Consider the following 24,338-nt stretch of genomic DNA (forward strand, 5'->3'; position numbering starts at 1 on the left):
AAAATTCTTGATGTGACCAAAGCTTACTGTAACTAAAGGCTTTTGTCATGCAGGTGTGTGCAGTAGCAACTTTAATAAACTGGGTAGCTTACAGAATCTTGGGTTTTTTATTTTGAAAATCTCTTCCCATGGGTAATATTTGATACATAAAGGTGTTCAATGATAGTGATCTGTTGCTACATAATCATGGCATCATTGTTTGAGTTGGTATGCCAAAAAAGAATGGAAAAGAGTCATTCTGATGGTGCATATGTATTCACATGTGGATCTAAATATACCCTGCCGATATCTGATACTTTCACTTGTCACCGGTGTGTATAGATCAATTTTTTTGCTCATGTCTTTAAGTCTACCAAAGTGAATTTTCACAGTTTTCGACTGGATGGCTTCTCAGGAATACCTGTGTAGAGTTTTGCGCCCTCCATGTGCTCTGCGGCATCGACCTATATTTGTTTTACCTGTCTCAGTGATTCTCCATTTTCTCTGGATCTCTTTCTTAATTCACTACTTGAATTCCAAGCAGAAGCGATATCAATTGGGAGCTGACCACCATGCATGGTATGTTCTCCAAAGTTGTTGATTCATTTTTCTTTACTTGGATCTGTTAGCTTTGAAGCTTGGATTGTTATTGTAAGTTGACAGCATCAGTGCTGGTTGGGTATACAGATGGTGATCAATCCACAGGTAGCCTCTTGTAACGTTGGGCTCGCTGTAACTGAGTGTGAGAGATTGACGAATGTTGTGTCTTTGCAGCAAGCAATTTAGTTCTCATAACTTTTTGTGTTTCTCTTGATTTATTGTCTTTTTTATATAGATATCATCTGGTTCTAAATATTGCATTGACTGATCCATGCAGCTAAAGGAGAGCAGCCAAACAGATGTCACGAGGACGAGAAACATACAAGGTCGATCTTGACCGTCCAGTTAGATCCGACGATCCAGGTTGATAAACGGACTACTCTGGATTACTTGCCCTAATCATGCCTCCTCTTTGCAAGAGAGAGTTGCGTCCGACCCGATAGCTCATCGGATCGGGTTTAATTAGTTTATTTGTTGGGTTCCGTGGCTACCCGATAAGGCCATTTCCGAATCAAAACAATTAGATACGTTTCGAATGAATCAAACCACCACTTCCGCCGCACCACACCGTGATGCGTCGAGACGTTGATGCGCTCCTCTCCTCCCAGTATTTCATCGAACACCTTCGACCACATCGACAGGTGCATCCCCATACGATGGTGGAGTGCTCTCCCCTCTCCCCTTACCAACTCCCAAGCACCGGTGCTACCGGCGAAGGCCCTCCCTTCGGCTGCACGCAGCTCTCAACTGCGCTCCATTGTGGCCTTCATCCAGTCCGCCTCCGCCGTCGGCCACCTGTCCGAGGCCTTCGCTGCCTTCTCCGACCTCCGCCTCCGCTCCCCGGACGTGGCCCTTCTTCTGCGCCCTCTGTCGTCCCTCCTCTCGTGCTGCACCTCCCGCAGCGCCATTCCAGAGGGCCGGCAGCTCCACGCGCTCGTCCTCGCCCTCGGCTTCCAGGACCACGCCTTCCTGCTTCCCAAGCTCACCTCCTTCTACGCCGCAGGCGGTCTCCTCTCCGACGCCACCTCTTTAGCCGAAAGTTCGAGCAATAACCGTTCTTTGGCTTGGAACTTCCTCGTATCTGCGCATGCCCGCTGCCGGCGTTGGAAAGGTGCGATTTTTTCCTACAAGCAAATGGTTGAGAGGGGCGTCAGGGTGGGCAAGCATGCCTACTCGTCCGTTCTCCGCGCTTGCGGCGAGATGGGTGACCTGGGCTTAGGAAGGGAGATTCATGTTTGCATGGATGCTGCTGGGATAGAATTGGATTTGTGCGCTTGGAACTCTTTAGTGGCCATGTATGTGAAGTGCGGTGCACTGGACGCCGCGAGGAGCCTGTTTGATGGAATGCCTGAGAGAGATGTTATTACTTGGAACTCGATGATCTCGGCATATGCTTCGGTAGGAAGGTGGGAGGAGGCGTTTGAGTTGCTACAGTCGATGCTTGAGGGCCCAGGAGTGAACACCGTAACTTGGAATGCTATTGTTTCAGGGAATTTGCAGTTGGGTAACCATTGGGAAGTGCTAAGGTTGATCTCCCGGATGAGAATCAGTGGTTCAGCTGTGGATCATGTGACATTGGTCATTGGACTAAAGGCATGTTCTAAAGTTGAGTCTGTGAGGATTGGAAAGGAGATTCATGGAGTGGCAATTCGAATTCACTGCGACGGGATTGAAAATATTGTGAATACTTTGATCACAATGTACTCCAGGTGCAAGCACACAAGCTATGCATACATTCTGTTTAGAATTAATGCCATGCAGAGTCTGATTGCTTGGAATGCCATGATTTCAGGAGCTTTACATGCAGAAAAACCAGAGGAAGCCTATTTTCTTTTCCATAAGATGATCGGCTCTGGCATGCAACCCAACTTTGTTACAGTTATAACCATGCTTTCCTTGTGCACTCGTGTTATGAACTTCGAGCATGGACGAGAACTACATTGTTATATAACCAAGCAGGGATTTGAAGACCACCTGGCCCTTGGCAACTCTCTCATTGGTATCTACTCCAAATCAGGAAGAATGGCAACTGCCCAAAGGCTTTTCAACATTATGAGAGATTGTGATGTGGTCTCTTACACTTTGTTGATTGCAGGTTACGGAATGCAGGGGGAAGGAATCACTTCGTTGAAGCTATTCCAGCAGATGATTAGCAGTGAGATTGAACCAGACCATGTAACAATGGTAGCCATACTCTCAGCCTGTAGCCACTCGGGACTTGTGACTGAAGGACAGTTGTTGTTCAACCACATGATCAGTGTATATGGCATTGCACCTCGATTGGAACATTTCTCTTGCATAGTCGATTTATACTGTCGGGCAGGTCTCCTCAAGAAGGCAGAAGAGTTAATCAATCAAATGCCTTTTGAGCCAAGCATTGCAATGTTAGCTACCCTTGTTGGTGCTTCTCAGGTTCGTGGGAACAAAGAGATTGGCCAACGAGCTGTTAAGAAGCTTTTGGAGATGAAGTGGGGCAATCCCAGCCACTACAGTTAGTAGTAGTCATGTTTGCTTCAGCTGCATGTTGGCTGGAGCTTGGCAACACTATGGAAATCGGCAAGGCTCCCAATTGTTTATGGTCATGGCAGTGAAACTATTGAATCACTGTCCACATCATACTCCTATATTACTTTTTGGATTACTTGATCACACATAATATCCTGGATATACACATGGAGTGGGGAATTAGATTGTTATCATGTAACTGGGTGAAAGTAGATTTTGTGATAAACCAAAGAACATGTTTGTGCCTCCTTTATAGTTTTCTTTTGGGAAATTCATGGTTCATAATTGCAGTGATACATGTGCATGTGGATGGAACTGAAATACCAGAGAACATGCTGAATCTGATGAGAAATAAAGCCAGCAACCATGTTGGATGGACAAGGATTGAGTTGAGGTACTACAGGTTGAGTGCACTTGCCAGCTTCAATGGTTATCAAGGTTTAAATTGGTAATAAGATTATCTTCTATGACTTTCTCATTGTGCATCAATATGGGCTAGTTTGTAGTTTGGACAAAACCATCTCCTAAGGCTCTGCCCTTGATGAATCTCAAGTCTTTGTCATAGTCAACATACTTTTGTTTTTCTCTTGCAATTGTTGTTGTTTTGTTGTATAGACAATTGCTTTGGTATACAAAAGAGATGATACAGCCAAACATGGAGGGCAGTGTTGGATGGAAGTGTTTGGACAAACAGAAGCAATACTAACAGGATTTTATTGTGACATTGCATGAAACTATGATCTGTGTTCTCAAGTCTTATCATATGGAATCCAGGCCAAGAGAAAGGGCAACAATTGATTTCTCATTTGTTTTCAACCCTGAAATTGTATGGTCATTTCTGTGCCAACTACTGCGAGCAAGTATTTTTATGCACAATTGTATCAGGCAAAAAAAAAAAAAAAAATATATATATATATATATATATATATTATTTAACAATCGCTTTTTTTATTGGATCCTGTTGTTCTTTATCATTAGATAATGTATATTGGCTCAAGACACAATGTGTGTATATATATATATATATAAAGGCCAACTTAAACTCCAATGGCCGTGTGTGCTGCAATGCTTCAAGCCCAAACTCACGTCCCAAATCCATGGAAGAAAGCGCTCCTCCACCTCCCCCTCCTCGCCCAGTCACCACCACCTGCACCGTCAGAACCCGAAGCTTTAGAGGCATCTCCGCCTATCCACCACCACCACTCCCTCATCTCCTCCATCAAGGCGCTCTCCGCCCAGGGCCACCTCTCCGAGGCCTTCACTGCCTTCTCCCTTCTACGTCTCCGCTACCCCGCTTCCTCTCTCCTTGTCCTCCATTCTCTCTCATCCCTCATCTCATGCTCCTCTTCCCAGAAGGCCGCCCGTCAGGGCTTGCAGCTCCATGCCCTCACCCTCTCTTGTGGCTTGCATGACCACCCTTCTCTACTCCCCAGGCTAACCTCCCTCTACATCACGTTTGGCCTCCTCCCGGATGCCCACGCCCTCGTCTTTTCCTCGCACAGTTTGGAGGTTCTCCATTGGAACCTGTTGATCTCTGCGTACATGAAGGACGACCGCCCTTCCGATGCGCTCCTCGCCTATAGGCAGCTGGTTCAGATAGGCATCCAGCCTGATAGATTCACCTACCCGTCGGTTCTTAGGGCTTGTGGCGTCGTGCTCGACCTGGAGTTTGGGAAGGAAGTGCACAGGTCAATTAATGACAGCTGCATGGAGTGGAACATTTTTGTCCAGAACGCGTTGACCGCAATGTACGCAAAGTGTGGCGCCTTAGGTTTTGCGAGGAAGCTGTTTGACGAAATGCCGGAGCGAGATGTGGTGTCATGGAATACTATGGTGTCAGGGTATGCATCACGGGGAATGTGGGAGAAAGCATTCCAATTGTTCGAACAGATGAGAGCGGAGAACTCAGAGGTGAATAGCGTTACGTGGAACACAATCGTCGGTGGTCATTTGCAAAGGGGCAATCCCAGAGAAGCATTGAGATTGATCTCTGAGGTGACCATGCATGGGTCTGAGATTGACTTTGTGACGCTGGTCGTTGGTCTGAGTGCTTGTTCTCATGTTGGATCTTTAAAATTGGGGAAAGAGATTCATGGGTTTGCGACTCGTTGCTGCGGTGATGGGATTGAGAGCGTCCGCAATGCACTGATTACAATGTACTCTAGATGTAAAGACATGGAGCACGCTTGCCTTTTGTTTCAAAAGGCCAAAATGAGGAGTTTGGTCACATGGAATACAATGATTGCCGGCTTTGGCCTGTCAGACCAAGCAGAGGAAGCTTCTTTTGTAATTCGAGACATGGTACAATCAGGAGTTCAACCAAACTATGTAACCATCGTGACATACCTCGCCTTATGTACCCGTGTTGCAAACCTTCAGCATGGGCAAGAGTTGCACTGCTACATCACTAAACATGATTTCAAGGGATATCTATTACTCTGGAACTCCCTTATTGACATGTACTCAAAGTCAGGAAGAATCTTAGCTGCTAGAAGGGTCTTCGACTTGCTGACCAACCGTGATCAGGTGTCATACACTTCAATAATAGCAGGTTACGGAATACAAGGTGAGGGAACTGCTGCCTTGAAACTTTTTAATCAGATGATTGACAGTGGGATCAAACCTGACCACATAAATATGGTGGCAGTCCTCTCAGCTTGTAGCCACTCTGGACTTGTGTCCCAGGGTCATAAGCTCTTTAAAATGATGACTGACTCATATGGCATTGCGCCACAGATGGAGCACTACTCTTGCATGGTTGATCTACTTGCTCGAGCCGGTTTGGTTAAAAAGGCAGAGGAACTTCTTCATAAAGCTCCACTACCGCCGACAGCTGCAATGTGGGCAGCTCTTGTTGGGGCATGCCAGGTATATGAGAACACTGAGATTGGAGAAAGAGCTGCAAAGAAGCTCCTAGAGATGGGGACGGACAATCCTGGGCACTATGTGCTGATTGCTAACATGTATGCAGCTGCTGGATGTTGGGATGAGCTTGCAAAGGTGAGGACATTGATGAGGGACTCGGGTGTTAGAAAATCACCCGGTTTGGCTTGGGCTGATTTAGGGAATGGATTTCATCCTTTCCTAGTGGGGGATAGGTCGAACCCCCTGGCACCTGAGATATATGAGGTGTTGGATACATTAACTGGGCAAATGAGTGATCCTGGGTCAATAGAAAATTTGGATTTGGAATCTGTCGTTGACATTGTAGTGTGAGAGAGTAACAGGGTTCAGGTGAAATATCATCTCCTAGCTTCTTTAAGTGACCTGTCTATGTAGACTAGAGTCAAAGAATTCTTACAAGTACTCTCTGCCCAGGATTTCAAAATCAATGGTCGACATGGGCAATAGATCATGTGAGCATATGGACATATTGAACCTTAGGATTGCTCATTGGTATACTGACCGATAACAGACAACTCATCGCAGATTCACAAGCAGTGCAGTGAAAACTACCAGTTGGACTCAGTATTATCGAGTAAATTGCTGCAACTAATTCTCTTTGATTGAAGAACATAAATTTTTTTGTCAGCTGAGTGCTAGTCAATGGCTGATCCTAGAGTCTCTACAGTAGAAATGCAAACCAGTTACTCCCTCATAATCTGGTTCTAGTTATGTAAAAATGGCTAATCAATAATGCTTACTTGTCTGGCTCAAGCTGACACAACCTACAGAAATAGTGGCACTCAACATTGGATAGCCTCATCTTGCAGGGGTTCAGACTGAAGAGGTGGGAATTCAGTTATTCAGTGAATTTTGCTAGTCATTTATATCATGGTCTTGTGATTATTTCAAATATGTCATTATTTTACAGCAACGGATAGCCTTTTCATGGTCTTATATGTATGTCATGACATTATTGATTGATTGATGCTTATTCAGCCATTTTTACAGGACATGTTAAAGAAATTGACCACAGTTAGTGGAATGACAAGCAGAATTGGACTAAAAGCTTCTCAGTGTTTTGCTTTGAATTAAAAATGACGAAATAAGCCTTTGGATGTGACTAGCAAATGTAAAAGCTTGAAGAGAACCAAGGCACATGTTATTGGGCCAGCAAAGTCAAGGTGTTGATTGTTGAGACATGGACTATCTGATTGTTCTATAAGATTTTGCTAGGAATTTTTTTGTTTTGATGAGTTATTACGCTTTGGTACACACTGTTTTACCTCCTTTTTCATCTATGTTAATCATCATCTCAAATTGTCAACTTTTTACTAATTAATTGAAGTCTTGCTTGTTTTGATTGTCCAGGTATATTGACCTTCCTGCTATGAACAATTCTACCTCCAATGATGGTTCTGAGTCTCTAAACTGCTAGAGGTAATAAAAAACGTTTTCTTTGATGCTTTGCTTGTTGTCCAACTAGCATCAATTTTGTTTATTTATTTTCAAAATTTTACCATGGAATATTTCTACCCTGTAAAATACTTGTATCATTTTCAGTTTTCTCTCTTTTTTCAATTAAACAGAATCGATTTATTTTCTGAGATCGAATCAAATTAAAAGTCAATGTCATAGTATTTTTGGATTGACTTACACTTATTTTTTTTTCCCATGTAAAACTGTTTAAAACCAATGTAGCTGCACTTTAAGTACGTTCTTTTATTATAATCCATATCAAAATATCTTTAAACCGTTATTATGAAATATTTACATTAAATATTAATAGCTAAAATTAATAATTGAAATTGTATTTAATATGATTAAGTTGTTCTTAATAAATTAATAACTTGAGTAAATACACCACACCCATGAGTGCGACCGAGTGCCGTGCGCTCGCACGGATCACAATGCAGGAGTTGTGAACGACCCGATCATTAAGCAATCCCGCTTTAAGATCTGTGCAATAAAACGCGCCGTACGTCGTCACACTTCAACGATCGAGAGCCAACTGCTCCGGTCGAATGACAGCTGGTGATGACTTGTCATTACCACGCATCATGCTCGTGCTCTTCTTCCTCACTCCCCTGTGGATCCGCTAAGGTTTCGATCTCTGACCCGTCGGAACAATCTCCGCAGCATGCCGGATCGAGCTTCTCCTCACCGAGAGCTCCCCGTGGCAAGATTCGGTCAGGTTTTTGCCTCCCGGAGTGCTCGAGGTTTAGGGTTCGTACTTGCCAGCTATAAATTGCTCCGAGTAGCTCTCTGATGGCGGCCCAGCTAAGTGCTATCTCATCTCTTCTTTTCTTTGGCCGTTCTTTCGTTTCAGGGGCTTCATTTACGTATATTGTTCGATTGGATCTGCGGAACATCGCCAAGTTCTTTTCTTTATAGCTAAATCAGATTAATATATTTTTTGTTTGATAAGTTTCCTTTTTTCCGTTTATTTAGTCTTCTTGCAGATAATTAGCTTCGTCTGCGTTTGCGGGACACGAAGTACATATAGGAAAAGGTAACTCTGTCGATGGAGATAATGCAGTTTACTTGCTTTTCGTGGATAGAGGTTCAATTTCATTGTTGATTGTTAGCTGTAGCTTTCGACTTTGTTTTTGTCAACTTGTTCAATTTTCTGATGCGTGTGATGAGATCCCACCTGATCTTTTGGTTGATCTCTTTCCATGTTCGAGCAGTGAAATCTGTCTTAAAAATTTCTGAGACCAGAAGATTTGGATTGCTTTGATCCGTTCACTATCATGCTGGAGTAGTAGTTGTATGATTCATTTGAGTACCTAGAGATAAAGCTAGTTTTGTTTTGCATATCTCGAGGATTTCAGTGCATCAGCAGTATGTGCGGAATCTGTGTTCCGTGTGATTCAATGCCGATGCATTTGGTGTGGTGACCATTAATAACAACCCCGTCGTCTCCTCAATCACCCTGTGTAGTTGTTTCATGATCGAGGGTCTATGGGCTTGTTCACCTGAGGTGTTACTGCGGATTCATTGGTAAATAGTAAAGAGCTAGAGGACAAGGAGGTCACAAAATATAGATGGAAGACAGCAGGATCGAGATTGTAGGAAGCACAAAAGTGGTGAACCCACCACGTACCTACGTCGGAGATATGATAACTAACGTCGAGGGAGTGGTAAGCAACACAAGTGACCTGATGGACGTGATAAGCCATGAGGAAGTTGGTAAGCGGGATCGAGATTGTAGGAAGCACAAAAGTGGTGAACCCACCACGTACCTATGTCGGAGATATGATAGCCAACGTCAAGGGAGTGGTAAGCAGCACAAGTGACCTGGTGGACATGATAAGCCATGAGGAAGTTGGCATCGTAGATGGACACATCATAGGCCCAATTAAGGAAGGCACGTCTAGCTCGTAATAGATCGTTGCTCTTTTGTCGCTCTGCATTACATCAGCATCGATGCAGACATCGAGTATCTATTTTGTCGCTCTATATCTGCATCAGCATCGCTCGACAACTACGTCGCACTGACACAATTGTTGTGGCTCCTAACGGTACCGTTGTTTGTCACCATTGAAAACATAACTAAGATGTTGAAATTATTTTTTTGTCCATTATTTTCATGTTTCCGTCGGTAAAAGCAATAATGTTATAGAAAATAAAGTTAGATACTTGGAGGTTTACCAAAACCATAATTTAGTGGGGATTTAATGGAGTTATTGGACACTACTACTCAAATGTGAGGAGATGCTTGAAATTTTGAACATGCTACTATGTTAGGGCCTCTAATCGAGTTAAAGTTATGAGTTGAAATATAGAAACAGTTGAAGAAGAGTGCATTTGCTAGTTTTCATGAATCATGGTTTTGGTTTTGTCATGTCTTTCGAGGAAAGATAAGAAATATAGAAATGGTTGAAGAAGAGAGCATATGCTAGTTTTCATGAATCATGCAACACACTTGTGAATCATGCATTGCAGGCTTTCACTTTGTATCCACCTAACAAGTTAAAAGACAATTTTTATATTCATCATATCTTTTAGATGATAACCAATATCCACAACAAGATAATGCTTTCTAAAGACAATGATTTGATCCTAGAAATTAGAACAAAACCATTAGAGTCAAACTTGATTTTCCAAAGGCATATATATGATAGGATGGCTTAGGCTTTTAAGATCTCTTCAATAGGTGGGTTGGGTTAGTAGGAGCCCATTTCTTAATAGGATGTAGCCGAAAGTGAGAGAAAATGATTTCGGATTCACAACACTCTTTGTGTCGCACACAATACTTTCAACATACACATGACATTTCTTACTCCTAAGTTCATGAATCTTATATTGGGTGAAAGCAAAATTATCTTCAAAAATTTCCTAAAAAATTCATATTTCAAGAAATTTAAAGATCACATCAACCAATCGAGATTATTAGAAATCACAACAAATGAATAAGGTGAGTTAATTTTAACTAATTATATCTCGCCTGTTCATATTCCATCCGAAAACTCCGAAGAAGTGAATTACTAGCTCAACATTATCTTGAACTGTCAATAATTTTCAATTATGCAATTGAGCTATAACATTGATCAGGTATGAATTCTTCTTTATGCTTAGAAAATGAAACTAGAAGAAGAAATAGTTAAAACACAGCTTTGTTTGTGCCATATAAATAAATGGATATGAATTATTGACAAACTATACTTGCCAACAGTCTATGGGACAAAGAAACGAAGAAGTTGCAACTTGTTACTGGTGGAAGACTATGACTTCTTAATGTAAAGGTATGGATTTCAGTACTCTTAATTTTACAGGCAGCCAAGAGTCCTTCATGTATGCTATATATTTTGATATGGTTCCAATTACAAGTGTAATATTAGTTTATTTGCATTTGATATAGATTTGGAAGAGTGAATTTGGACAAGAGATTTTGTTTAGAAAACTTTGGTTAAATGTATCAGGTCTTATAAATTATATGTCGAGATAAACTCATTGGATACTAACTAAACTCACAAAAGCATCACGGAATAAATCAAAACTAATATCGATGGAACAACTTATGATTAAGTTAAATAGAAATATATTACTATATTTGTTTTAGATATACTTTGAGAATAGTAAATCTAAATAAAATATTTTGCTTTTCAAATTATGGTTCAATGGATCATCTCTCACACATCATACTTCAAATATGCTCAATAAATACTTGTAAATAATACTAAACCCAAAACTAGTAAGGAGCAAATCTCATGCAATCATAGAGGTTCTATTTAATGGCCTCTCTTGACACCATTACTCCAGGTTAGTGCTACTTCCGAAAGTCCTGATATTATTATAATCGTCAACCTTCTATCATCAATATTCTTTTCATCAGGTCCATCACAAATGGCTTCTAAGCTCTCTGTTCTCATCGTTGGTCTCCTGGTTTTATCTCTTGTCATGCTTGTGGCATCCACTGGTATATATTAGAATCATTTCCGTCTCATTATTTGAATTCAATGTAAACATTGTTGATGATTCTCTAACTTCTTCTTATTGCTACTTAAATATTATGTTTACTTACAGAAAACCCAATTAAGGAGCCAAAAGCAACCTGCGTATCTATCGGGGTGCCATGCAAGTCGGATGGTGATTGTTTCGGGCCATGCGGACGCTTTGGTTCTCTTTCGACATGCAAACCTGATGGATGTTGTTGCTTTACATCATAACGTTTGTTAGAGGTTTGGAATGCCTCTTTGTCAACCGGCATAATAATAAGAATAATAATAATAATGTCATAGATATGTGATCATTTTGTTTGCTTTGGCTTTGGCTTTGTCTCGTTGAAATAATGATGAGGAGGAAGATTATGTAACATGGATAAAAACATTATATTTTTCTCTAAAATATCTTCTTGTTCTTTGGAGTAAATTCTGTTAGGATCATGAGCGGCACTAAGAGGGGGGTGAATTAGTCCAGCGAAAATTTTTCGTAATTTCAGAAAATTATTCGTTTCATTTAAAACCGATTCCGATGAAAATTGTTTCGATTCAATCTGTTTGAAAGAGAAGTTGAACTTGAAAGCTTTCAAAAGAGGATTATGAAGATTTGCAGAAACTATTTGAAGGTGATGATTCTTGATTTTCAAAAGTTGTATGAGCACATAATTATTATTGTAGCCAAAATAATTTACTTTCTAAAGTAAAAATAATTTGTTTCGATCATTTTTTATTGTTTTATTAGAATTTTAGTCATATAAAATGCTTAATAAATCCAGATATAACTATCACTATGAGGAAAAGACTTAATGGAAACAAAGAGATTCACATGATATATATATATATATATATATATATATATATATATATATATATATATATATATATATATATATATAGAGGCATCCGGCCTGATAGATTCAACTACCCGTACGTTCTTAAGGCTTGTGGCGACGTGCTTGACCTGGGGTTTGGGAAGGAAGTGCACAGGTCAATTAATGACAGCTGCATGGAGTGGAACATTTTTGTCCAGAACGCGTTGATCGCAATGTATTCAAAGTGTGGCGCCTTAGGTTTTGCGAGGAAGCTGTTTGACGAAATGCCGGAGCGAGATGTGGTGTCATGGAATACTATTGTGTTAGGGTATCCATATCGGCTAATGTGGGAGAAAGCATTCCAATTGTTCGAGCAGATGAGAGCGGAGAACTCAGAGGTGAATAGCGTTATGTGGAACACAATCGTCGGTGGTCATTTGCAAAGGGGCAATCCTAGAGAAGCATTGAGATTGATCTCTGAGGTGACCACGCATGGGTTTGAGGCTGGCTTTGTGATGCTGGTCATCAGTCTGAGTACTTGGTTCTCATGTTGGATTTTTACAATTGGGGAAAGAGATTCATGGGTTTCCTTCTCGTTGCTGCAGTGATGGGATTGAGAGCGGCCGCAATGCATTCATTACAATGTACTTGAAATGTAAAGACATGGAGCATGCTTGCCTTTTGTTTCAAATGGCTAAAATGAGGAGTTTGGTCGCATGGAATACAATGATTGCCGGCTTTCACCTGTCAGACCAAGCAGAGGAAGCTTCTTTCATTTTCTGAGACATGGTGCACTCAGGAGAACCTCCATACCTCGCCTTATGTGCCTGTGTTACAAACCTTCAGCATGGGCGGGAGTTGCACTGCTACATTATTAAACATGATTTCAAGGGATTCCTATTACTCTGGAACTCCCTTATTGACAAGTCGTGAAGAATCTTACTTGCCAGAAGGGTCTTCGACTTGCTGACCAACCGTGATCAGGTGTCATACACTTCAATGATAGCAGGTAATGGAATTCAAGGTGAGGGAACTGTTTCCTTGAAACTTTTTAATCAGATGATTGACAGTGGGATCAAACCTGACCACATAAACATGGTGGCGGTCCTCTCAGCTTGTAGCCACTCTGGGACTTGTGTCCCAGGGTCATAAGCTCTTTAAAACGATGATTGACTCATATGGCATTGCGCCACAGATGGAGCACTACTCTTGCATGGTTGATCTATTTGCTCGAGCTTGTTTGGTTAAAAAGGCAGAGGAACTTCTTCATAAAGCTCCACTACTGCCGACAGCTGCAATGTGGGCAGCTCTTGTTGGGGCATGCCAGGTATATGAGAACACTGAGATTGGAGAAAGAGCTGCAAAGAAGCTCCAAGAGATGGGGACGGACAATTCTGGGCACTATGTGCTGATTGCTAACTTGTATGCAGCTGCTGGATGTTGGGATGATCTTGCAAAGGTGAGGACAATGATAAGGGAGGGACTTCTGTGTTAGAAAGTCACCCGTTTTGGCTCAGACCAATTGAGGGAATGGATTTCATCCTTTCCTAGTGGGGGATAGATCTATGAGGTGTTGGATATATTAAATGGGCAAATGAGTGATCCTGGGTCAATTGAAAATTTGGATTTGGGATTTGCTGAGGACATTGAAGGGTGAGAGAGAAACAGGGTTCAGGTGAAATATCATCCCCTAGCTTCTTTAAGTAACCTGTCTATGGAGATAGAGTTGAAGAATTCTTACAATTACTCTCTGTCCAAGAATTCAAAATCAATGGTCAACATGGGCAATACATAATGTGAGCATGTGCACATATTGAACCTTAGGATTGCTCATTGGCATACTGACCAATAATAGACAACTCATCACAGATTCACAAGCAGTGCAGTGAAAAGTACCAGTTGGACTCAATATAATCGAATAAATTGCTGCAAATAATTCTCTTTGATTAGAGAACATAAATTTGTTTGTCAGCTGAGTGCTACTTAATGGCTGATCTGAGAGTCTCTACAGTAGAAATGCAAAGCATTTACTCCCTCATAATCTGGTTCTGGTTATGTAAAAATTGCTAATCAATAATGCTTACTTGTTTGGCTCAAGCTGACACAATCTACAGAAATAGTGGCACTCAAACAATGGATAGCTTCATCTTGCAGGGGTCCATACTGAAGAGGTGGGAGTTCAAATATTCAGTGAATTGTGCTAGTCATTTATATCATGATCTTGTGATTATTTCAAATTTGTCATTGTTTACGGCAACGGATAGCCTCATCATGGTCTTATATGAAGTGTCATGGCAATATTGATTGATTAATGTTTATTCTGCCATTTTTACTGGACATGTTAAAGAAATTGGCCACAGTTAGTGGAATGACAAGCAGAATTGGACTAAAAGCTTCTCAGTATTTTGCTTTGAATTAAAAATGATGAAATAAGCCGCTATGAACACTTCTACCTCCAATGATGGAACTGAGTCCCTAAACCACTAGAGGTAACCAAAAATGCTTTCTTTGATGCTTTGCTTATTGTCCAACTAGCATCAATTTTGTTTATTTATTTTCAAATTTTTACCATAGAACATTTCTACTTTGTAATAGACTTATTTTATCATTTCCAGTTTTCTCTCTTTTTTTCAATTAAACAGAATTAATTTATTTTTTTGAGTTTGAATCAAATTAAAATCAATGTCATAATATTTTTGGATTGACTAACACTTTTTTTTTTTCTGGTGTAACACTGTTTAAAACCACTGTAGCTGCACCTTAAGATCTATAATCTCTAAACTAAACTGATAATGTAATGTAACCTATTGAGTCCCTAGTTGGTCCTATATATTTATAGGCATAAGCGGAGGGGTATAGGATAAGTAACTATGAGACTCCCTCCCATCAAAATCATCTCCTAAGAAATCCTATTATAATTATATATTCTTTCTATTGGTCAATAATCGTAATCAGAATCCAATCAGGTCTGTAATATATCTTACTCAATTAAACAGGATCATATAATCTAACAGGCTTAGGTTAGTGCTATCTCATCTCTTCTTTTCTTTGCTTTGTGTTCTTCGACCATTCTTATGTTTTAGGGGCTTCATTTATGTGTATTGTTCGATTAGAGCTGCGGAACATCGCTTTGTCTCTTGTTAGATAGATTTCCTTTTCTTCGTTTATTCAGTCTTCTGGCAGGTAATTAGCTTCATTTGAGTAGCTAGAGATAAGCTAGTTTTGTTTTGCATATTGAGAATGACTTGTCACTAAGATTCTGTTAGTTTCACTGAACCTCACCATGTGCATGGTAGAATAAAGGTAATTGTTCAAAATTGTCTTCTACGTATACAATGTTCATATGGTGGTTGTTGTTATTATTATTACTTTATAATGTTCATGTGATTATTACCCACCTGAAGCAGCATAACATTTGGCCACCCTTTGAAGTGTTTGGAAGATTTTGCTTGTGAATGGGTAAATTTTTAATTGTGGTTGATAATATTGATCCTTGCTGGGTTGATCTTTTCCAATTATATCTTTTATGGTGATTATATTAACTCGTTGGACCTTCTGCTTCCCTGAATGCTTTAAATTGCTTTGGTGCCATGATCATGAAGGTGGACTTTATAGATTGGCGGACTGGACTATTCTAAGTTTGTTCATGTGTTCAAGTTACATAGTTGGAGATGGGATCTTATATTTTACAAGTTACATGCATTTGTGAAGTTTGGACAAAAACTCGAGCTTCCTTATCATGGACCTTAGATCAGTTTTGAGTATCTCGAGGATTTCTAAGTTATAGTTGCAATTTGGTGGAGCTTAAGTGAAATTGCTAGGCTTAGTCTTTTTAGAAGGACAGCGCTTCTCCACCATAGCATGGCAGAGGTACATTTGCAAGTTCTACATACTCTTCAATCTTGGGTTTTCAGAACCTTCCTTCATTCTCACACTTGTGTTCCTACTATGTGCCTCCTTGCAGAAGAGGGAGTCGGGCACTCTGCGCCAAGGAAGAAATAGAGACCATCGGTTATGTCTTCTTTTACTGTATTCCAGTATTCACTATGCAAGTTTTTTCAATGAGGCCAAGAATAGTGGGTAAGCAAAGAAGGTCAACTGCTTCACAAAGGCTAGTGTCTCTTGATTCTGTTGAGCACTCTTCTTCTAGCGCTTTTTCATGTTGCCCTGATTACCTACCTATGTCTTGTATATTATTGTCAGTGATCAACAAAAGGTTGCTCCGAAGGCTCATGAGTAGGGCAAGAGCATATTGCTACTGCTATTGTTGTTGCTATAGTTTTGACGATGATGGCGCTCTAGGCAAACAGCTCTGATACCATGATAAAAAGAATAGAAGATAAGAAGCTTTATTGAAGTAACTTTAGCTTGAATGCATTAGCATGTCCCTCTCCTATTTATAGGGATTAGGAGGGAAAATTTTTCTCAATAGAATAGAGGATTTTCCTCAATAGAATAGATAAGATTTCCTCGTATAGTTGAGGAAATCTTATCTTCTATCAATTCTGAGCATCAAGTTTTGCACTGTGATTGTCGTACTTATATCGGTCTACTTTTCGGTGGCAGATCTAATGGCTCTGCGAGCCGTAGAGGAAAGAGAGATGCAAGAGATGCCCTGTGATGATTGTTACTATGACACAGCTTCACTCGTGGTCAATTATAGCCATCGTGATGCCAGGAGGAGCTCTGATGTCTCTACAATCCGAGAGTCAATTATCTTTTCACACAATGATTGAGGAAAACATCTCTGGTTCAGGTGCCCCTTGTATTGGTTCACCCTATGGTTCTTCTCCAACACCTGCGAAGCTCATACTTTATCTTTGAGAAAGCCGTAGATACTAGAAAGCAACTGCAAGTGCACCCACCTCTTTTACATTTATGCTTTAATTATAAAGTTAGTGAAATCAGCTTTAGGCTGATAGACTTTTGACAATTTTGATCAGTGTTACATGAGCCTTTGCAGAATTGTAAATGATTTTGCAGGTATTGCAAATTGATAGGAATAATCTTGTCCCATACCGGTTCATCTGTCGCGAAAACATATACCTAAGGAGGACTCTTGAGTCATTATTTCTCTGATGATGCCTTGTCATAATTGCCCTGCACTAATGGTTGGCGGCATGGTGCAGCCTCAATAATCCATCATGTTAGATAAGGGACGAGAAGAACATTCCCTACTTATACGAAAGAAGGGCGATAGTCGCGGTAATCCTTCGGGCATAGCTCGTCGGCAAGTCGCCCGTCTTAACTATCTCGCCTTATCAAAATCAAAGGACGAGAGAATAGAAAAAGATGTTTGATATAATGATCTGTCAGTTAACCTGATCTTCTCTTCGATCAACTAGTATGAAGGTCAATCGACCCGGCCAAGTACCCACATATAAAAGCCACCCATAGTTCACGCTAATGGAGGGGGCTCGACACTCATGCCACCATGCAGCTTATATCATTCTCTCTCTCTCTCCTTCTCTGTCTTGCACTAACTTAAGTATCAGAGAAGTCGAGTTAGAAAACCCCCCGACATTGACCTGTTGTGCAAGACCGTTGGCACCCAGGGGACGATTCCGCTAGAAGATGACTCGATGACCGAGAGAGGACCATGCTTAAGAAGACCCCAATCCCTTTACTGACCTCTCCACTCCAAGGCCAGAGCCTCTTGCACCGGTTCATCATGTCAGCATGGAGGAGACATGAGGATGGATCTACATCTTCGACGGTGAATCAACCAGGCCGACTCACCGATCGATGATATTCATGACACCATCATAAATAAAATATTTTATTTTTAAAATTATGATTCAATGAATCATCTCTCACATATCATACCTCAAATATGCTCAATGAAAACTTGTAAATTATCATCAAATAAGACAACCGAAGACTAGTGTGGAGCGAATCTCATGGGACCGCAATGGTTCTATTTAATGGCCTTTCTTAGGCATCATTATTTGTAAAAAAAGAAAGACTTTGATAACTCTAGGTCAGTGCTACTTCCGATAGTCCATAGTGACATTATTATCATCAACCTTCTATCTTTAATTTTTGTTCTTTTCATCAGGTCCATCACTACTAATGGCTTCCAAGCTTCCTGTTCTCATCGTTGGTTTCCTGGTTTTATCTCTTGTCATGCTCGTAACATCCACCGGTATATATCAATATCATTTGTCACCTCATTATTTGAATTCATTTCATTGTAAACACTGTTGATGGTTCTCTAACTTCTTATTGCTACTTAATTATTGTATTTACTTACAGAACGTCCAATTAGAGAGGCAGAAGCAAGCTGCGTACATATCGGGGTTCCATGCAACACGAATGATGATTGCATCGGGCCATGCGGACGCAATGGTAATCGTTCGACATGCGAAGCTGATGGATGTTGTTGCATTACAACATAATGTCTATCAAAGATTCTGAGCGCTCTCATTGCCAACAAGCATAATAAGAGTAATAAAAATGTGATAGATATGTCTTTGGAGTGCATTCTTCCTCGACTATTTGAAGGTGATGACTCTTTCACTTTCAAATGTTGTAATAGCTTCTTGAACCTACAAACATATTGGCATCATTGTGTATTGTTTTATTAGAATCTTAATCTATGTGTAAAATAATTAATTGGAAAAAAAGATTCACATGGTTTACCATCTTAAGAGCTACGTTTAATGACATAAAGAAGCCCAAATCAATTATTGTAATTGGAAAACCAAAGGACTGATGAATAGACACCAACAATAATGAATTCTATATGTAGTTCAAATACTTGTCGATGGCCAAATCCAATTGACAAAGGATAGCAACTCATCTTTTTGTAGCATGAAACTAATGGATGAATAGGATAGCAAAAAGAGCATGTTCACGACCACTTGTCCACAAACCTACTCTTTTGAACATTTGATAAAGATTTTAGTTGGGTGACAAATATAAAATCTTAAGTTACTAGAAAACATTTCGTTGGATACTAAATTCCAACATCCCCTCTACCATGCAAATATGGCATTTGAAAATACAATCCCTTCAATCTATTAAGATCTTATGAATTTTCATTACGTGATAAGCTATAATTTTTTTCTTCTACTTGAACATTAACCCTAAGAAACTAGTCATTTTTCTGCTTAATCTAGGAAGGGCATCTCGGGTGTATTTTTTTATACTTAGTCCGAAAATGATATTTTGGTTGTATTTTTTATGTTCAACCCAAGTATGACATTTTGAGTATATTTTTAATGCTTAGCTCTAGAAAAGTATCTCGAACACATTTTTGATGCTATGTTAGGTATTTTTTTATATTTAGCACAAGAAGAATGTCTCGGGTGTATTTTCTATTTTTAGCTCAAGAAGAATGCATTGGGCATGACTTGTATGGTGGGCTCTAATGGTCTGTTAGCCTTTTCTTTAGTTAATACTTCAACGAGCGAAAAATTTACAAAGTGTTGAGTCTATTGGAGATCGAGTGGAAAAGTTGAGTAGAAAGCGTGATGGGACTTTTGGGAGTCGAAGTGGAGATTTAAGGTTGTAAGAAGTCTCTCCCATTGTTTTGGGGCTCACTTTGCATCTTGAGCCATCACTTGAGTTCTCTAAGTCTTTTATCCTCACCTCTTTACCTCCTGGACCTCTGACAATTATCAATCTTAGTCTCCTTTGTTAGGTCGAAAAGATATCCTCTTTCTTACCATTTGAGTCTTGCTCTCTCAACCAATACGTGGTCAAGGTAGTCGAAGTCCTATCTTTGAATAGCCTAAAAATGAGAGGGAGTGCCTTGTCATTTTTTTCTCCTTGAGTAAGGTGATCATGATAAACCCAAAGATCGTTATAGATCTTCAAATCATGAAGAGCTCTATTTTGACCCTCGAGTATCAAGAACGCTTACACCTAAAATACTCCATCCTAGATAAGCACTAAATGTAAGTTTCTTTAGTCGAGTAACATCCATATCACTCGATGTGCACGTGCCTCTGCTTGTATGTTGATGTCATGGAGGTTGAACTTCAGTTCTCCCTTCATCCACTAATTGTGACATGTGTGGACTGACGGAGGATATCATCATCTTAGATGACATACAACCCTAGATACTATTTGATTAACTTTATCGAGGAATGTTGCTATGTCGACATCATTGCATGTTGAACATATTCCACTCCTGCTTGTAAGCTTACAAGAGGGCAAATGGCTACTATCTTGTGGCTTAGGAGAGATTCAAGGTGAAGGGGACCCTACTTCCAACATGGGTTAAAAGGGATGATATTTTTTTATCAGGGCCTATTTGGATCGGGGCTTAAATCTGAATTGGTCAGTGCACATGATCACCAAGAACCAAGTATCTCAATTGGGAGAGGCCTTATCCCCCTCCCTCGCCATCAAATACATGGACAAAGATTGATTGATCGATTTTGTTCTAAAACCGGCTCATCGATGATTCACTAAATGAGATCTATTAGAATGAATTTGGAAAAGAAATTTTGTTTTCTAACTTTAGTTAAATGTATCCGGTCTTATAAATTATATACCGAGATAAACTCGTTAAATAAACTCAACAAGAGAACCATCGAATAAACCAAAACCAATATCAATGGAACAACTTATCGATTAAGTTAAATAGATATATATATATATATATATATATATATATATATATATATATGGATATATTTTTTATATACTTCCAGAAGAGTAAATCCAAATAAAATATTTTATTTTTCATATTTTGGTTCAATGAATCATCTCTCACATATCATACTTCAAATATGCTCAATGAATACTTATAATTTCCATCAAATAAGACTAAACCCAAGATTAGTGTGGAGCAAATCTCATGGGGTCGTAAAGATTCTATTTAATAGCCTTTCTTCGACACCATTATTCACAAAAAACCAATCTTCTATTCTCAATTATTTTTTTCATCAGGTTCATCACAAATGGCTTCCAAGATCTCTGTTCTCATCGTTAGTCTGCTGGTTTTATCTTTAGTCATGCTTGTGACATCCACCGGTATATATTAGGATCACTTGTCACCTATATATATATTTTTTATCGTTTCATTATTTGAATTCAGTGTAAATACTATTGATGACTCTCTAACTTCTTATTCCTATTTAAATATTACGTATACTTACAGAAAGTCCAGTTAAAGAGTTACTCGATATGCAATAGATCCTAACATTTGTTGTTGACACCAAAATCCTGTTAATAATTAGAAGAGGAAAATTTATAATCTCTCCTCTTAATTCTAAGTCAACACACTTATTAAACATTTAGTTGACTTGACTAAGCATTTTAACCATTAACTAGTCATTTTAGCTTTTTTTATTCAATAATTATTTTTTGTTCATGGATTTTTTTGGGAGGAGAAGTTTGACATGTTTGGATGAGAGAGGCTCTCGATTGCTTGAAGATATATTCCTGACTTTGGTCTTGAAATCGATAGTTTTGATTTCGGAGCTAATAGTTTCGATTCCTAAATGTTGGGAATCAGAACTAAACCATATAGGATCGATTCTAGAATCGAAACTAGAATCGACGATTCTAGTTTCTATTCGAACCACGGGTTCTTTGTTAAATTTTAATTTTAATTTTTAAAATAGAAAAGGTATCATTTTATTCCTAATATTTAAAAAGTGGATATATATATATATATATATATATATATATATATATATATATATAATCCATCTAATGACATATAAGTATTCATAAGCTTTGATTATTAGGTTTTTTTAAATGGTTCCAGTTAAGTTTAGAATTGATAGACCATTGAGTAGATTCAATTTTGGTTCAATTTCAATTCGAATCAAACCATGGTCAAATCTATTAGCATGAAAATATCAATAATTATAAGCAACAAATTTATGATATAAGAATATAGCATTATCATCTGGTCTTAGAATAGGAGATATGCAACACACTAATATTTCACATAGAGATATAATAATTAATTGGATTGATATAAGTTACTAAATAGATTAGTAATTAGATTTATTCCATAAATTTTCTCACTTGAAATTAATAATTTGAAACCTTGGGTTGAATTCAAACTTACTCTTAGTAGAGAGATATGCTTAATGAGTTTGATTCCAAGCACAAGACAAATTTCCATACTAAACTAATTAGTTTCTTGATGTATGATTCGATGAATCAAATAGTTCTAATTCTCAAGGAATAAGTTATTGCTTGATTAGTTTGATCACGAATGCAAGAACCATTTGTACATGATTTTGAGATGCTTCTTGAGGAGTAAATTTAGCCTCAATATGCTTCATGATTCAATCCTTCAAATCTCTATGATCCCATGAACCGAGTAGAGTAGCTCATTAAGACTATTTCCTTAGATTTCATGGAGTCTATAAGATGACTACGCTCACCACCATATTTCCCAAAGGAAAACTTGGAGCATACCAACCAATATATTTAACTTTATATTGATTTTTCTGATAATACATATTGGATAAATCATCATCATCATTATCTTGCAGCTTCAATTTATTGGGGTCTGCAACTTGAGTCCTCTTGTGATCACTGGTTCATTTAGAGATGGCATCCATTAGGGTTTTTGGCCTCCTCGTTCTCTCTCTCTCTCTCTCTCTCTCTCTCTCTCTCTCTCTCTCTCTCACTCATGGTGCTTTCGAGAGTCTGAAGGAAGAATCGTCTTAAGACCTCACATCACATCCCATGTTGTTTGATAGAGGACTAATCAAAACTCAAGAAACAAAAAAGAAAGAAGAAATATGAATCAGTATCTCACATCACATCATATCTCACATCAGCTGACTTGGAATGGTTTCGTTGATTGGTAGGGTATTCGGTGGATCAGTATCATGGTAAATGTGACTTCGTCGGAGGATGCCACACCAAGGACGACTGTGCTGAGCCGTGTGCGGCAGCAGGCCACTCTCCCGCCGCCGTGATTTGCGTTCCTGATCCCACCGGTGGAAGCAACGGCAAGATGTGCTGTTGCATTCTCGAGTGATGGATGACCTGCTGACTGGAGGTCGATGGATGGCGTACAGCCTCGAACGAATAGCTCAGTGTACTACTGCATGTTGTCATCATCTTAATAAATACCAATGCATTTATATTAATACAACTAATGCATGATGATCTATACGTTCTCATTAGATATATTAGATCGATGATATTTTGTGTTGTCATTTGACTTACAAGAACACAAAGACGACGGAGGCAGGCATGATGCACAACCAACACCACGGAGCAAATGTGAATTCCTACACCACTGAGCTACGAACGATTCTATCAAAACCATCGATCCCACCACTATAAGCATTTATCTTAATCGTCGTGTATAAAATATTCATATAAAATGGGTTGATAGAGGGAAATCCACGGATATGGAACACTCAATCGGCACGACTTGCATTAAGAATCCTTTCATTTATCTAATGTTCCTCTCGATGTTTGATATGGTCCAACTTACACTTCAACCAATGTTGGGTGGGGTTCGTTCTCTTTGATACATAAGTTAGACTTCTGAAATAGATGAGGATAAGAAGAATTATGCCTTAAGTTATATTTTATAGTTGGGCTCCTCTTTATCGCTTGCTATGAATATGAATATATCACGTAACAAATAATAATAATTAAATAATTTCTATCTAGCAAATGCTAACATGGTAAGTGAAAGACTTCTATTTCCTACTACTATTTAGGATGACACGTATTAAGTTTAAACTAATATTTTAAACATCATATACCATATAAGATGTAATTCAAATCCCATTAATGAAATAATCAGTGATAGAAACTCAAGAACGAAGTCCTTTTCCGAAAAATCAACCAAGAAAATTGAAGAAAATTTATTATCATTTTTCGGGTCTCCGTTGTGAACTTGATAGGACTATTGTGTTATTTCACGTAAATTATCGGGACTTTTGTGTAATTCGACCACATGCATTCGAGCACGTGGCGCCTCCGCCGCCGTCTACCAAATCGGAAGAATCCGTCCCAAATCGAACCCCGTGTTCCAGAACAGTATTGTATGACTAATATACCTCTATGATTTGTTTTATTTATTGGATGTTATTGAGTATATCTTCGGAATTTTGGCAAAATCTGGAGGGTAATATAGGTAATTAATAATCGCTGATCTTTTATACAGAGACGATAG

At 39.1% G+C, this 24,338-nt stretch overlaps 2 protein-coding genes and 1 pseudogene across 9 annotated transcripts; all 3 read left to right on the top strand.

Moving 5' to 3' along the window:
- Window positions 1–54: 54 nt before the first annotated feature.
- On the top strand, window positions 55–3,837 carry LOC103972579 (pentatricopeptide repeat-containing protein At1g71490). The gene is made up of 3 exons (XM_065179834.1): window positions 55–558; window positions 857–2,578; window positions 2,675–3,837. Exons 2-3 carry the CDS (start codon window positions 1,168–1,170, stop codon window positions 3,073–3,075), a joined length of 1,812 nt encoding a protein of 603 aa, XP_065035906.1. The 5' UTR covers window positions 55–558; window positions 857–1,167; the 3' UTR covers window positions 3,076–3,837.
- Window positions 3,838–4,116: 279 nt separating this feature from the next.
- On the top strand, window positions 4,117–11,722 carry LOC135671621 (pentatricopeptide repeat-containing protein At1g71490-like). Of its 8 annotated transcripts, none has more exons than XM_065179830.1 (8): window positions 4,117–6,814; window positions 6,979–7,151; window positions 7,339–7,407; window positions 8,107–8,251; window positions 8,419–8,479; window positions 10,646–10,715; window positions 11,306–11,389; window positions 11,497–11,722. In XM_065179830.1, the coding sequence occupies exon 1, from the start codon at window positions 4,132–4,134 to the stop codon at window positions 6,298–6,300; it is 2,169 nt and encodes a 722-aa protein (XP_065035902.1). In that variant the 5' UTR covers window positions 4,117–4,131; the 3' UTR covers window positions 6,301–6,814; window positions 6,979–7,151; window positions 7,339–7,407; window positions 8,107–8,251; window positions 8,419–8,479; window positions 10,646–10,715; window positions 11,306–11,389; window positions 11,497–11,722. The 8 variants fall into 8 exon arrangements, with proteins under 8 accessions (XP_065035902.1, XP_065035901.1, XP_065035900.1 ...); XM_065179829.1 differs by having other exon boundaries at window positions 8,107–8,246; XM_065179828.1 differs by having other exon boundaries at window positions 6,967–7,151; window positions 8,107–8,479.
- A 584-nt stretch (window positions 11,723–12,306) lies between these two features.
- On the top strand, window positions 12,307–17,204 carry LOC135671633 (pentatricopeptide repeat-containing protein At1g71490-like; annotated as a pseudogene).
- The last annotated feature ends 7,134 nt before the right edge of the window (window positions 17,205–24,338 follow it).

The sequence above is a fragment of the Musa acuminata genome, unplaced genomic scaffold (assembly GCF_036884655.1).
Source record: "Musa acuminata AAA Group cultivar baxijiao unplaced genomic scaffold, Cavendish_Baxijiao_AAA HiC_scaffold_1144, whole genome shotgun sequence".
In the NCBI taxonomy this organism is placed as follows: Eukaryota; Viridiplantae; Streptophyta; class Magnoliopsida; order Zingiberales; family Musaceae; genus Musa; species Musa acuminata.

Bases quoted from the DNA above. Each gene is read 5' to 3' on its own strand.
- LOC103972579 (XM_065179834.1), top strand. From the start codon at position 1,168: ATGCGCTCCTCTCCTCCCAGTATTTCATCGAACACCTTCGACCACATC. The intron at 2,579-2,674 runs GTATCTACTCCA...TGTTGATTGCAG, and splicing joins CCTTGGCAACTCTCTCATTG to GTTACGGAATGCAGGGGGAA.
- LOC135671621 (XM_065179828.1), top strand. From the start codon at position 4,132: ATGGCCGTGTGTGCTGCAATGCTTCAAGCCCAAACTCACGTCCCAAAT.